Here is a 14,345-nt window from a genome sequence, read left to right on the forward strand (position 1 = left end):
AGCAGTTGTCAAAAGAACTGTTGAAGCTTAGAATTAAAGATGGAAGCATGTTTTATTTTCTTGCTGATTATTGGTAAAAAACTATTAAATTTTAATGATTACAGATAGTATTTTTTTGCTAAGTTTCAACAGTTTTTCTATTATAAAGACTGGAAATATAGCAGTAAGTAATACCAGAAATAATTTGACTTGGACAAGGTAATTTTAGAAAGCATATTGCCTAAATTTTTTCCACTGGGTATTCTATAATTATTTTAGGATTTTAAGTTCATACTTATTAGTAGATGGCAAGTAGAATTTCCGAATATTTTTTGTAAATTTCATTTTCCATTGAAGCTGCTAACCGGAGCCATTTGTGCGCTCACCAACAAAAACAATGCACAAAAAAAATTTGTAAAATTACAATCCTTTGTGTGCACAAAGGCAACCATGGTTACAATTCCGTACGAATTGTCTCTCGTCATGACAATGTGTAACTCAAAGCCGTAAGGACAACTGAAAAGGCTGCCAAATACGACCAAATGATATGCTGGTATTGAAAAATAAATTATGGCAAAAAATAAATTTCAGCAATGAAATGTGAAAAAGATATTTTCAAAGGTGGAAAAAGCGTAACTGGAACTCTTTTAAGGCCAGCAAAGGTAATTCGATCCAATTAAATTGCAAAAAGAGAGCATGCAATTAAAGAGAATGAATTTTAAATATTTCTGCCATGATACTAGTTGCAGTGTATATACTCGTAGACACATACATATATATAAATTTATACTTTTTTGGCCAGCGAACATTTTCATTTCTTCAGTACAATGCAATTCAAGCGTTGCCAGCTGCACGTACTGTGCGCTAGCCTCCGCTTTGTCAAACACTTACCTACAACTTCCAAGCACTTTTGTGCAGCGCGTACAAGTAAATACATACTATATGCATAAATATACTTATAAATACATATGTCTGTTGTGCTATGGCCATCACTCACCTGCAAGAATGCCCGTATCGTCGTCGAGTCCACCACGCTAAAGGCCGAGCACACATAGTAGCCGGCGTCGTCCTTTTGCACGCCACTCAATTGCAGTGTGCCCTCGACGGAGACATGCATGTGGCCGTACGAATTGTTGGGAAACATCAGCGTCGAGGAGCCCTCTTTTGTCCAGAACACCGATGGCGGTGGATTGCCATCGGCAACGCAAGGAAACTGCGCAACGCCGTTGAGGCCGACCTTTTTGTCTTGCGGCTTCACAACGAATGTGGGTGGCGCTGTAAGAATGGAAGGGAAATGTGTGTGTGAAGAAGGCGGAAGAAATTAATTGAAATTATACATATAAATACACTATAAAGTATTTTATTCCCGCGTTTAGCTCGTTATAATTTTTTATTTTTTAAATTTAAAAATCAACTGGTAAATGGAAGGCAAAAGTCTAAAAAATATTTTTAATTATAGTGAACTGACAGATCAAATTTGACCCGGACTGACAAGAAGAACTATTTTTTCTAGTATTTTAAAACAAATTTCTGAGCCAATAAGAGCAGTCTAAAGCTAAGTCCAACTTTTCGCACACTTGTACTGAGCCTTTGCTGAGATGACCTTCAGTGTCTTTAGCAAATTTTGGGTTTTGTTGAACAGTTTCAATGTAATTTTCAGAAATCAACGCCTTGTCACCTGTAGTGGTACTTTTGATGATTGAAATGTCCTCAGACTATATTTTCGAGCACCTCTTTAGCGTTATCTACTCGACGCCATTTTAGCATAAGTCTCAGGTTTTCTGACACAAGGTTACATTGACATGCTTCATACCCAAAACACTAGCCAAAATGCATTGAGTCGATCCATTAGAAACGTAGAGATTCTTCTTCAATGCTTCTTGAACTGCTTCAACGTTATCGTCAGTAACAGAGTTGGATGGACTTGTGTACGTGATGAAGTACACTCACCGAAATTGCGATTCGGTCAGGGTCAAGTTTGATCACATGGTAAAGTATAGTTGTACAAATATTTTATTAGAACAATTTATTTGTCTAAAATGTCACATAAATTTTTTTTATGGGCTGTTGTGTGGACCAGTCCGGGTCAAATTTGATCATATGGTAAATTATTTTTATATAATTTTTTTATTTTGTTATTTTATTAAAACTATTTATTTCCGGGTCAAATTTGATCAAGTGGTAAAGTATATTAGTCAAAATATTTTATTAGAACAATTTATTTACCGAAAATGTCAAATTAATTTTTTTTATGGACTGTTGTGTGGACCAGTCTGGGTCAAATTTGATCATATGGTATATTATATTTGTCAAATTTTATTATTTTGTTATTTTATTAGAAATATTTATTTACATTAAATGTCACATTAATTTTTTTATGGACTGTTGGACCAGTCCGGGTCAAATTTGATCATACGATAAAGTATACTTTTCATAATATTTTATTATGGATTATTACCGAAAATGTCACACTAATTTTTTTAAACAAAAAAATCTATAAATTTTTCTCTTGCAAATTCTAGTTATAATTTTTATTTTCTGCTAATTTCACATTAAAATCACGAACTCCACCAGTTCATCCAAAAACCGTTAATTAGAAAAGTTACGCGCCCATTTTACCATGTACTCACTTCAAACCACTAGACCAGTTATGCCTGCGGCTCTCGGCGTGTTGTACCCGCGCACACCATTAATAGCAAAATTTAGAAAATTTGCACTCTCCAAGCACCCACACCCCCGCTCTCTTATATAGTAATAACAATGTACTTACCGTGTACTGTCAGCGAGGCGCGTGCACTTATTTGACCGACACTATTGTGCGCCTCACACACGTAGGTGCCCTCATCGGCTGGCGAAATGTTGGTGATTTCCAAACTTTTGTCGTCGTGTTGTATTCGCGCTCGTGCCACCGGTATGTTGCCCTCCTCCTTCTTCCATAGTATTTTCGGCGGTGGATCGCCGCCTACGAGACAATGAAACTGCACCGTTTGGCCGGAGAGTGCGGTGAGGTCCTGCGGCTCCTTCATGAAGTACGGCTTGACTGCGGGTGAGAAGGAAAGAAAGAGAGTGGTGAAAATTAAATGAAATCGTATTAAAAAGCGACAAGTGCGCGCAATTGAAAAATTATGAGCTCGAGAGCATCAGATAAAATTCAGTTCTACTGAAATATATAAAGTTCACATTAAAAGGGTTGATTGTCTATGAAAGTATGTATGTATGTAGTAGTAGCAATACTCGAGCGAAATTAATAAAGTTTTCAATTAAAGCGACAACTATGCAATGCACCGAGCTTTGTCTGCGTAAGTACCGTTACTCATAAATAGCAATTACATAGCACTGCCGGTCTAAGCAAAGTGGCGCAGCGCAAAAGTTAATGGAGATTTCTGCAAGTGGATAAGTCTGCGAGAAACCGCTGCTTTTGTCACTCGGGCACCCACGCCAGAAATCAGACTGGAGCCGGCAAAACTTTTCCAATAATAGTTTTAAGTTTCTTTAAAGTGTCCCGCACACTCCCATACACACATAAAATGGAGCAGCAGCAGCAGCGCTGTCACTGCTGGTCACTCTCAACGCTAACGGTAATTCCTGTTGTCCTGCTAAGTACTGGTACTTAAGTTCATAAAAGAGCGGTACTTCTCCGGGTTAATGAGAAAAAATCTTAACTATTTTTCTCAAAGCGCCACTTGTGTTGTTGTTGCACTTTTTCGTAGATTTTTTTTTTGTTTCTTCTGGTGTAGTCTAAACTACTCGCCTGCAATTTGCTACTCATGCCTTAATTTACTCTTATTTTGACTTATATTTTTATACTCTCGTTTATTTCTATTTTATTTTTGCTTTAGCACGCAATGAAAACTTTCGTGTTGCAAGAAAAAGCGTACTCACTTTGCAGCATGTTTGTGTGCAGCTGTGAAAAAACGCCACTAAACTAACAGGTCAACTATTTTAAAGAGCTTTTAATGTGCTCTCACTTATGGGAGACACTCGCTGTGAATGAGATAAAGTTTACAGCAGTGCTTTTTGTCCACTCGTTAAACTTTGCACATGCCACTACATACACACATGCATACATACATACATATATACAAATAACTAGTGCATTTCACGTTTTTATCACTGTTGTTCGAGTTTCTTTTAGTGGCGGTAAAAGTAATTAATTACTCCCGTTACCGAACGAAATTACAGTTTTTGCAATTTTAAGCTTTTGGTGATACTTTTTAGAAGTGCAAATATATGTACATACATATATGTATGTATGTGTTGTTTATCATATAAACAGATACTTAAATGGGTATAACTAAACTCGTGAAGCGACATAAAAAATTAGAAAAAAAATATTTAAGTTCAAAAGATTAAGAGTAAAATACAAATTTGTTAAAAACATCTGTTTTATTAAAAAAACATATATATTTGTATATTTTTATACAATAAAGCCTTAAATTTACAAAAAAAAAAAACGGCGGAAGCAAAGTTGTAGACCTAATAATAAAAATAAAAACATATTTTCATGTCCTTTCATTTCTGTATTGTTGAACGCAAAAAGAAAAAAAAAACGAATCGATATATAAATCGGAATTAGTTTTCATTTCTTTCATCATTAGTGTTTGTTTCATAAACTTATTTTATAAATATTACTTAAGTTGGTTTTATTGTAAAACTCTTGACTGATATTGATGTTAGAATAATTAAATATTTAATCACTCGACAATGAATATTTTTCTGTATGAAGTAGTAACATAAAATGTTGCGTATATTTTGGAGCATTGATGTAACAATTCAGAAATACCCGAAGTTATAGCCAATTTGGCAATATTAATAATTATTTTCAATCATATCAAAGAGTTACATATGTATGTTTTGACTAAAAATAATTATTATGGATTGAAGAAAATAAGGGTTTTTTAATAAAGACACTACATACAAAAAAAACAACGCCATAGTTCTTCCCGCTCTTTTGAGATTTCCCTTCAGTAATGTAATGTAATGTGAAGCGTATACGGTCCAATAATGAGTCGAGATTTTTCAAATTTACTACCAAAATTCTGAGTTAGTGGCCTCAATTTTAAGAGCGCTTCGTTCAATTTAAGGTCGTCATAATCGTCCTTTTAGATCAATATTTGGGCGTCTAGTGGAAAAGTTTTAATCCACACGAACAGTACAAAATATTCCTGTGCCAGTGTGAGTCAAAGAAGTGCCCATGTGTCGAGAATATTGAATCCGCTAGTGCATCAATTGAGGAATACCCAATCAGTCTTTCACGTCGTTCTCAAGCGTCGGGCATCTCTGTGACGTCGTCGTGGCTAATTTTGCGACAAGATCTTGGCCAACGCCCTTACAAGAATAAATTGATGCCAGAACTGAAGCCGCTTCACCAACAGAATCGTTTATGTTCTTGAATTGGGCTGAGCAACAATTTGAAAATGATGTGGATTTTTATCGAAAAATCATCTTCAGCGATGAGGCTCATTTATGGCCGAATGGCATTCTCTATAAGCAAAATATGCGTTATTGGTCAGGCAGCAATCCACACGTACTCCATGAATCACCATTGCATACGGCAGCGTCATTGCGCTGTACTTCTTCCGTGATGATCAAGACCGGCACGTTACTATGAATGGGAATCGCTACCGCTCAATGATAAGCGAATATTTTTGGCCTGAATAGGATGATATGGACTTCCACAATATGTATTCTATGTGTTCCATCAGGATGGCGCCAAAAGCCCCACAGCGAAGGATACAATCAATTTTTTGAAAAACAATTTTGGTGAACGTTTCATCTCACGAGATGGCCCAGTCAATTGGCCGCCTCGGTCTGCGATTTGACGCCGTTATACTTTTTCCTGTGGGGCTACGTCTAGTCTATGGTCTATGCCAACGAGCCAGCGAAAATTGATGAACTTCGTATGAATATTGAACGAATCGAATTGCAGCACTATCGGTGGATTTATACTTGATAACTGTCGAATATTAGGTTCAGCGTCTGGACTTCTACAAGCGTGTCTGTGGTAGCTATGCAAAAAAATAAACGAGTTCAATACGTAATGGAATCGAATGTACTTTCACAGGAATAAAGAAATTCAATGATATTCCAATTTTTGTAGCTTTTGTAGTGCTCTTATTGAAAATCCTGTTTTTTTTTTGTTGTCATTTTGAAGGTAATTTCATAATTTCAATTTCATAGAAACCAAAACAATTGGCACCGTCGACTTTCATAAGCTTTACTTGAGCTTTATTTTCCAGCAGTTAAATCCTTCGCTATAGAGAGGAACAGATAGTATTTAATCACTTAGTGTCAGGTCCGGATTATAATATAGATGGAAAAGGAGTTCCAAGCTCCCTGTGGTTATGGCGTCTCACTACCCATATGTACATCTAGGCGTTGAAACATAATTCCTATCCCGTCTCTTAAATCTTGCGGCTTCTGGGCGATTGTGTCTCTCATACCAACTGTTGACAGTTCAGATCCAAATTATAGTTTGGCAAAGGGAGAGCAGCTCATAGCAAATAATTCCCTGCCAATTGCTGGCTTGGCCACCGTTTTCGCGGACACACCGATGTTCGACAACGACTGTTATCGCTTGCCGTTGTCGTAAAGAATGTACTTCTCATCACCATTAACCGTCCACTTCACAAATGTATCGATATTTGTGTCACTAAGCAAATGGACGAAAATAGTAATTAGGTTCAAAATGCGGAACTCGTGTAGAAACCATATATCGAGGTGCTTTACGCACTCAGCTATATTTAATGGTTCAGAACAGTTTTTTGTGCAATATTTATCTTCAGAGCAATCAAAAATCGCCGATTTCCATTATTTTAAGGATATTTTTGCCAATTGTTTGGAAATGACGAAATCAAAATTGCATGTGACTGCTTAAACTTTCATTTCTAAACGTCTAACAATCCAAAAATTTGTTATTCTAACAATTTATTTATATTTTATCTGTGTTTATTATTATTAAGCCCTGAACACGGTATATTTTGGCATGAAGTTTGTAATTCCCGGAAGAAAAAGTCGGAGACCCTATCATTATGCGACGAGATGAGTCGATCTGGTGATGTTCGTCTGTCCGTTCATTCTTTCGTTTGTCTGTACATACGCTAGTGCCTCAGTTTTTGAGATATCGATCTGATATTTTTTTCTCTTCAAGTAGCTGATCGGTAGTGGAAATGAAAGTTGTTGTAGCCAGAAGTCAACTTCTTTTTTGTTTTTGATAATTTTATCTGAACTATATTTTTGTTTCTAAATGTTAAATAAATTAGATATTCTTATTGAATACTCACAGATACCATATTAGGACTTTTCTCGTTGAAATTAGCTCTGATAAAAGCCAGACTGCACGTCGTTAACTAACCGCTTTAGTTGTGAACTTGTGTTTATAAAAAGATAAGTAAATGTTTTTGTGTAAATATGAATTTTAAGCTTTGCGTTCTTCCACGAAAAGCTCATTATATTTTTTATGCGATTGCTTTGGCTCCAATGCAGTAGAGTGCAATGCTGCCGACAAAATCATTCAGTTCAAACAATGCATTAAAGCATTATGCCCTTCCTGTTTACTTTTTTATTATGATACATGTCGTGTGAAAGCGCTTTTATATTCATTTTTAAAGCTCATTGATTCCAGCGTAATCACAAGCAAATAAACAGTTATTTGTAAACAAAAGTAGCGACCCGCATACCCATCAAACATTCACAAATACAGAAAATATACATGTGCGCAAGTTCACACAGCACGAGCAGCGCACACACGCCCAACCTATACTCCAACACCTTGTTGTTGTAGTTGTTGTTTTTGTTGCTGCGAAACAATTTTATTTACTTAATCGATTTTTTTCCTATAAACGAAATCATACTCATATCACTTTGTGTACAATTTGATGTGTGTTGATAGCGGCCTCACCAGCCAAGCAGCAACGAAGTGTTCTATATACATATATAATTATTTATCTGATCTCACAACTGAGCATTTCATTCAATATATTTATGTTTGCTGCAGTGAAAAGCCACCAAAATATTCATAAGCGCATATTTAAGTGGCTCACCCAGCGTGGGTAGCATTTGTGGCGTCAACGGCAGGCCTCCCTACCACAAACTCCATACACTGGGCCAACCCCCGCACACACATGCATACGAACGCCAGTGGCACCCCCTTCATCGCCCTCAAACTGTTTCACTTCCGTTGCTATTGCTTTCGTTTCTCTATTACATTACGTGTATTCTAATTGTTGTTGTTGTTTGCGCTGTTGTCTGCGATCGCTTGGGCAACGCTGCTTGAGTGGCGCCTACAAGCGCTTCGCATGTAATTTCAATTGTTCGAAAAGCACCTGAAGGGCTGCACGCGTGTGTGTAAGTGTCTGGGTGTGTGTGTGGGTGCGCATGTCGCTAACGCCAGTAGGGGGCCACCAATTATTTACATATGCAGGCACTTATGTTACATATACATACATATACTCGTACTTATGTATGTGTATATTCGTTTGTGTGTGCGTGGCGCGCGAATGTGCAATAAAAAGGTTAATTTAATGCCTTGAGAGGCGAATAAATGACATTTGTGCTTTGCGCCGTTTCTATTTTTAGGGTTGTGTGTGTACTCCTAATGCAATGCTAATGAACTCGATTGGCTTATCAGTTGTGTAATAAAGTTTTATCTATTCAAATAGCAGCAGTTAATTTGGGGAGCGCGGTTGCTACTGGTTTTCAATGATTTTTAATGATAACTACTTTAGTATTGGAACAATTAACGGCTTTTTTTAGAACTACATATTTGAGGTATTATAATTATAAATAGATATTTGATAATTTTTCGGGATACCACCGTTAAAATAGTTAATTTTATTCATTAAGAATGAATTTATTAAATAGTCCAAGAATTTTGGATAGTTAATTGATTTTCGATCCGCTCGAGTTAATAACATAACGGACTTACAAATAGCGGGGCTACCATTAAAGCCAAGCAAATGTGCGTTCATGGCGTGAAGAGTGAAGTTCTTAGGGCATGTCGTTAGCCAAGAAGGTATAAGTCCTGGTCAAGAGAAAACGAAATCTATTGAAGCTTTTCCACAGCCGATCAACGTTAATGAAGTGAGACGATTTCTTGGCTTGACAGGATTATTCGGAAAAGTAATCCCTGACTACGGGTGCATGGCAAAGTCACTAACAACTTTATTAAGGCATGGGTAAATTTTTAAAAGGACGGGCGAACATGTTATGGCTTTCAAGAAATTGAAAAGAGCGCTCTCATATCAATCAGTACTACTTTCATTATATTCAAGAAAAGGTCATGAAGTGCAGACTGATGCCAGCTCCGTTGGGTTATTAGGGGTTATGCTTCAACTCGAAGGTGACACAGCAGACGATGTAACGCAGCCAAATCGAATTATCCTTCACATGAACTAGACGTTTTAGCTATTATTGAGACGCTTGACCGACTACGAGTATATCTGTTGGGTGCTCCATTTATTGTACGAACGGATTTTAATGCGATGGCAACGACTAAAGCTACAAAACCACTTAGACCACGCATTGTCGGATGGTGGCTGCGACTCCAGGAGCGTGACTTTGAATGTAAACATCGATCGGGTTTGAAAATGCAACATGCCGACTCTCTTAGTCGAGCGCCAGTTGAGACCACGACTAGTTTAAACACTGTAGGAGACAAAGTATTCCAGCACACACCAGAGTTTAACGATTGGATTTACTCCATGCAACTACAAGATGAGAGTTTACAACAAATCAGCAACATAACTAACGGAAAAATAACTACAAATGAAGCTACGATTAAACAAATGAAAACCGATTATAGGATACACAACAACAGTTTATTCCATAAGGTAGGAGATCAGTTAAGGTTTGCGGTTCCAAACGCAGTTATATGGCGAGTCGTTAAGTCATGTCTCGACGACACAGAGCATTTTTCTGTAGAGAAAATATTACAATAATTAAGTAAATACTTTTGGTTTCCTAGAATGAGACGGTATGTAAAGTCATACATGTAATATTAAATGCTGCCCGTAATACCAAAATGGGATCAGTCTTGAAAATACTTGAAGACATGATGGCATTTTTTTAACCACGTAAAATAACGTCTGATCAAGGCACAGCATTCACACCAATTCCAAGAGCTCATCGGAAAGCATGTTATTCAACACAATAAAATTAATATATGAAAACCGAGAGCCAATGGGCAGGTCAAACGAGTAAAGAATACTGTTCTCAATGTTTCATAACTTACGAGTGAGACGTCCAGAACATGGAACAATGAACTCTAAACAACCAATGTGGTATAAACTCTCAACGTAATGTCACCAAATTTACGCCAAAGGAACTCGTATTTCATTTCAATCCCATAAACGTAATTTATAACAGGACTATACTTATATAAGCATTACACGATGACGATAAAGCCAACGTAGATATTGACATTAAACGAGATGAATCAACGAGTAACATTATGGCAACAAGAATCAAATGGAAAAACTGTGATGACAAACGATATCAGTCGGGGACTTAAAGGTTATCGATCATACTAATAATGAGACAGGCGAGTCACATAAGCCGGACCCAGTATTCAAAGGTTCATAAATCGTTACGAAGATACATAACTACGATAGATACATCATTGAAGATCTACCAGATTCAACGCATACACAAAGGCGTTATTGAAATACATGTAGTGTAGATCATATGAAACCATGGTGCCGTGATTCAGATGGCGACAACGAATCGTCCTTGCAGAAGAGGAGTGAGAGGCATTCGTTGGTGCACAAGCAAACGAAGCAGTCGCATGAAAAACATTTTAATTTCTTTTAAATAAACTTTGTATTCGTTCAATAATAATTTTAAATACACAATTTGGACATTTTTGAAATATATGACATATACATACATATGTACATATATATATAAACCAAATTTTTTTTTTTATTAAAAGTATCACAACATTTTCTATCAGCAGCAGACGTCAAAGTGTTGCTAATATTACACAAATTTGTACATTAAATTTACATTTCGAAAGCGTATTCATATTCGCTTACTTTTATTGCAGCAAAGCTGCCTTTACTCACATTTCCGCGTCACTGCCTTTCACGACTACGAGAAGATTTGGAAATCAACATCAAATTGTATGTCAAATTGTGAATTTCCAAACGTTTTCCAACACATTAAGCTTATGCACTTGCGCTGACTTACTTGACTACGCCACACACATACATATGTACATATATGCATATATTCACTTGTGCATATGTGTGCGGATTTGCCCCACCACCTGCACACTGGCCCTCCCCTCGGACCTTCGCCAAATCGGTTTGCGCAAATGGAGTGCATTTAATGTTGCGCTCAGCTCGCTTATGCAATTCTGCAGATTTTATGTGTGTCTTCGCTTTGATACGCGATTTTTGCGCTTTTCTTTTATGATCACTCTGTTTTTATTTTTCCTATTTTTTATGCAATATTTCGCATTCACTTTTACTCAACTTGTTTTTCACTTTGCAGTGCTTTCGAAAATTCACAGGCTCTGGCAACATTTTCTCCACAACCCGCTGTGTGAGCACTGCTGTCTGTTCGCTGTGCGAAAATCCCTACAACAACAACAATGACTGGCACCCAAGCAGCGCATCGCCGATATTTCGGTCACATGCATAGTGCCAATTCCATTTGACTTCGATTTTTACCGTGGGCTTTACCTTTTTTCTCGTTTGCTCTTCCTTTTTCTCTTTCTCTTTATCATTGCAGTCATTACTTTTTATTGTTGCGCCGTTCCATTGCCTTAAGTCGGCTGCCGCTGCCCGACTTACCGTATTTATTTATTTACTGCGCCAATGTGCGGTGAATGGCCACTAAGTGCAACAGCAGCTTCTCTAGAAAATTTATGCTAATAGCAAATTCGTTCAATAAAAGTTCCTTTCTTGTCCGATTTTTTTCCGTTCGTTCCATTTGCAGTATAACGAAACGAAGGGCTGAAAGTAGTGAGTGCTGTTTTGTTGTTGTTTGCGAAATGCATTTGTTCGAGAGTGCAGAGCCGGGATTAGTCTAAATTGTGAAAATACTATTTTCTTTGTAGTTTTAAGTGAGACTAAATAGCGGCGCTGAATAAATACAGGATTTTGTGGATCATTTTTTGTTTTTTATAATTAATTTGAGAGCAACTGTTACGGATTTTATAAAGAAAATGTTAATAATTTTTTTTTGAAAGTTGAAATGAATCGTCTCGCTTAACTGCGCTGTCATTCTATTTGTAGAGAAAGTTTTCTTCAATAAGAGCTTTCACTTTGAAAGTCTCTTCAAGCTTCTGTGTATGTAATACCATTGCTCTATTAACATCGGAATAAAGTTATGATATTCTTTGAAATGGTTACACTTTCTTACGTTTTTGAAAAAAAAAATGGTGCTTCCAGTCGAATTTTCCAATAAACCAATCGGGAGGTGGAGCGTTTCTCATCGTTTACGGCGAATTGACGATAATTAGTTCGTAGATACGGTACAGTTAAATGAATTGACTTATGTTGTATTCGTTGACCCGAGGTCTTAGAGTGTCCGCAGAATGGACGCTCAAATTCGAACCGAGAGCAATTTCTTGTTTACGCAACAAGAGCATTTACGCGCGACTAAGGTCCAAAAGTTTAAAGAAGAGCTTTATATAAAACATTGAACTCAAGTTTTCTGCAGAACCATAGTCGTACTATCTCTTTAAGTCGATTAACATTTTTTGCAACAAATTTACAGTAAAGCATATGTATTTCCGCATCACTGCCAAAATTGACAGCTACTTAATTTGCTCTCTTTCTCCCTCTCACTTTCGTCATCTCACGTCCATTAAGATTATAGAACGAATCGATTTGAGAACTCATCTACAAAATACGGAAAAATTCTGTCAAGTCAAGTCAGTCAGTCAAGCAAGAGTCAGTCAAGAAAGTGCAATAACTTATAATCGTTCCTATTAAGTTAGATTAGTTTGGGTCGTAAGGTTTATCATCACGCTAAGGTAGCGCGCTGGACCTAACCTCGACAGCGGTCGATACCCAAAATTGTTCCAACTTGATACCCAAAAACTACTAAGAAATATTAATCAGATCAACCCACAAATTTATTAAGACGGTTAATATCAGTCTCAAACACTTTGCTGAGTCCGCCGATAGTGTGTTCTCCGAGATTTTTCAGTCTCAGTCTTACAAAAGATGGACAGTAGAGAAGAAAATGCCTGGATGATTCCACCCTACCTTCTTATATACAGTTTTGTAAAAAAAAGGTTCCGAGATCCAGCGTTATAGCGCAAGCTGACAACGAAGTACCGACTCGACTTCACTCGGATGAAATCAATAGTATAAAATTGGGGATGAGTGTCTTCACTCACAAGTTCATCGATTTTGCATTTTTTGGTTTTTTTTGCCGCGGACCGGCCATCCAAACATGTTTAATAAGGAAGATGCTTGACTGCACAATCAGCGAACTAAGAGCCATTATGGCCGCTCTGCTATCGAAATGAATGCACATATCTCTGAAGGAAGCTGTAAATTGGATCGGTATACCTTAATAACAGTCACCTCAACTTGAAAGAAATTACAGTGGTCTAGTATCCTGAGGTCAGAGTTGTGGCATGTCCATCAACGATTCCTTTTAACAGACAAAAAATAATTTTATTTATGAGACACATTGTGTTGAAACATTTTGATTTGTTTTCGATTATATACATATGTATGTAAGTATTATGAATTACCAATAAAGTGTTTTATGTAAACTCTGACCCACTGAGATAAACGCCACAGAACACCAGAACACGCTCAAGCAAATACTCAAATATATGTATGCTTTATAAATATACATATGTATATGTACATATTTATTCCATTAAACTAAGAATTTGTACATACATATATATCTGCATATGTATGTATGTTCCTTAAAAAAATCAGAAAATAAGTGAGAATTCCACTTTAATCTCGCCATGCTAACATGTCACTGTGTCCACGCACATTTCAATTCAATTTACAGATATGCATTTCCATATACTCACACACACACGCAAGCGTACAGCCAACGGTATTTCCATTCATGACCACTTATAACAGTTATCTAAGCAAAATCAACACCTTATCGGCAACATGAGAAACCTTTTGCTCTGGCAACAAGACAACAAAAACGCTTGAATATTCAAATTGAATTTGCTTGAAAGCATCCTCACAAGCAAAAGCAAAAAATACAACAACAAAACAAGAAATTCAACAACAACAAATAACAAATAATAATAAGAAAATCGATAAACACGTTTCGTGCGCATAAAGAAACCGAAAGGATGCAAGTTAAGAGGAAAATCGAAAACCAAAAGCAGACAAAATTAAATAAGCAGGTAAACCAGCAATAAACCAAAA

General features: G+C 36.8%; 1 protein-coding gene across 1 annotated transcript in view; it reads right to left on the bottom strand.

The window, feature by feature from the left end:
* LOC120773100 (protein sax-3) overlaps positions 1-14,345 on the bottom strand; it is a 111,224-nt gene that overhangs the window by 53,993 nt on the left and 42,886 nt on the right. The window contains exons 6-7 of the mRNA XM_040102071.1: positions 2,750-3,019; positions 977-1,254 (exon numbers count right to left, since the gene is read on the bottom strand). Of these exons, the coding sequence (XP_039958005.1) occupies positions 977-1,254; positions 2,750-3,019 (548 nt within the window). The remainder of the gene's footprint in view (positions 1-976; positions 1,255-2,749; positions 3,020-14,345) is intronic.

Source organism: Bactrocera tryoni, chromosome 3 (assembly GCF_016617805.1).
Source record: "Bactrocera tryoni isolate S06 chromosome 3, CSIRO_BtryS06_freeze2, whole genome shotgun sequence".
Lineage (NCBI taxonomy): Eukaryota > Metazoa > Arthropoda > Insecta > Diptera > Tephritidae > Bactrocera > Bactrocera tryoni.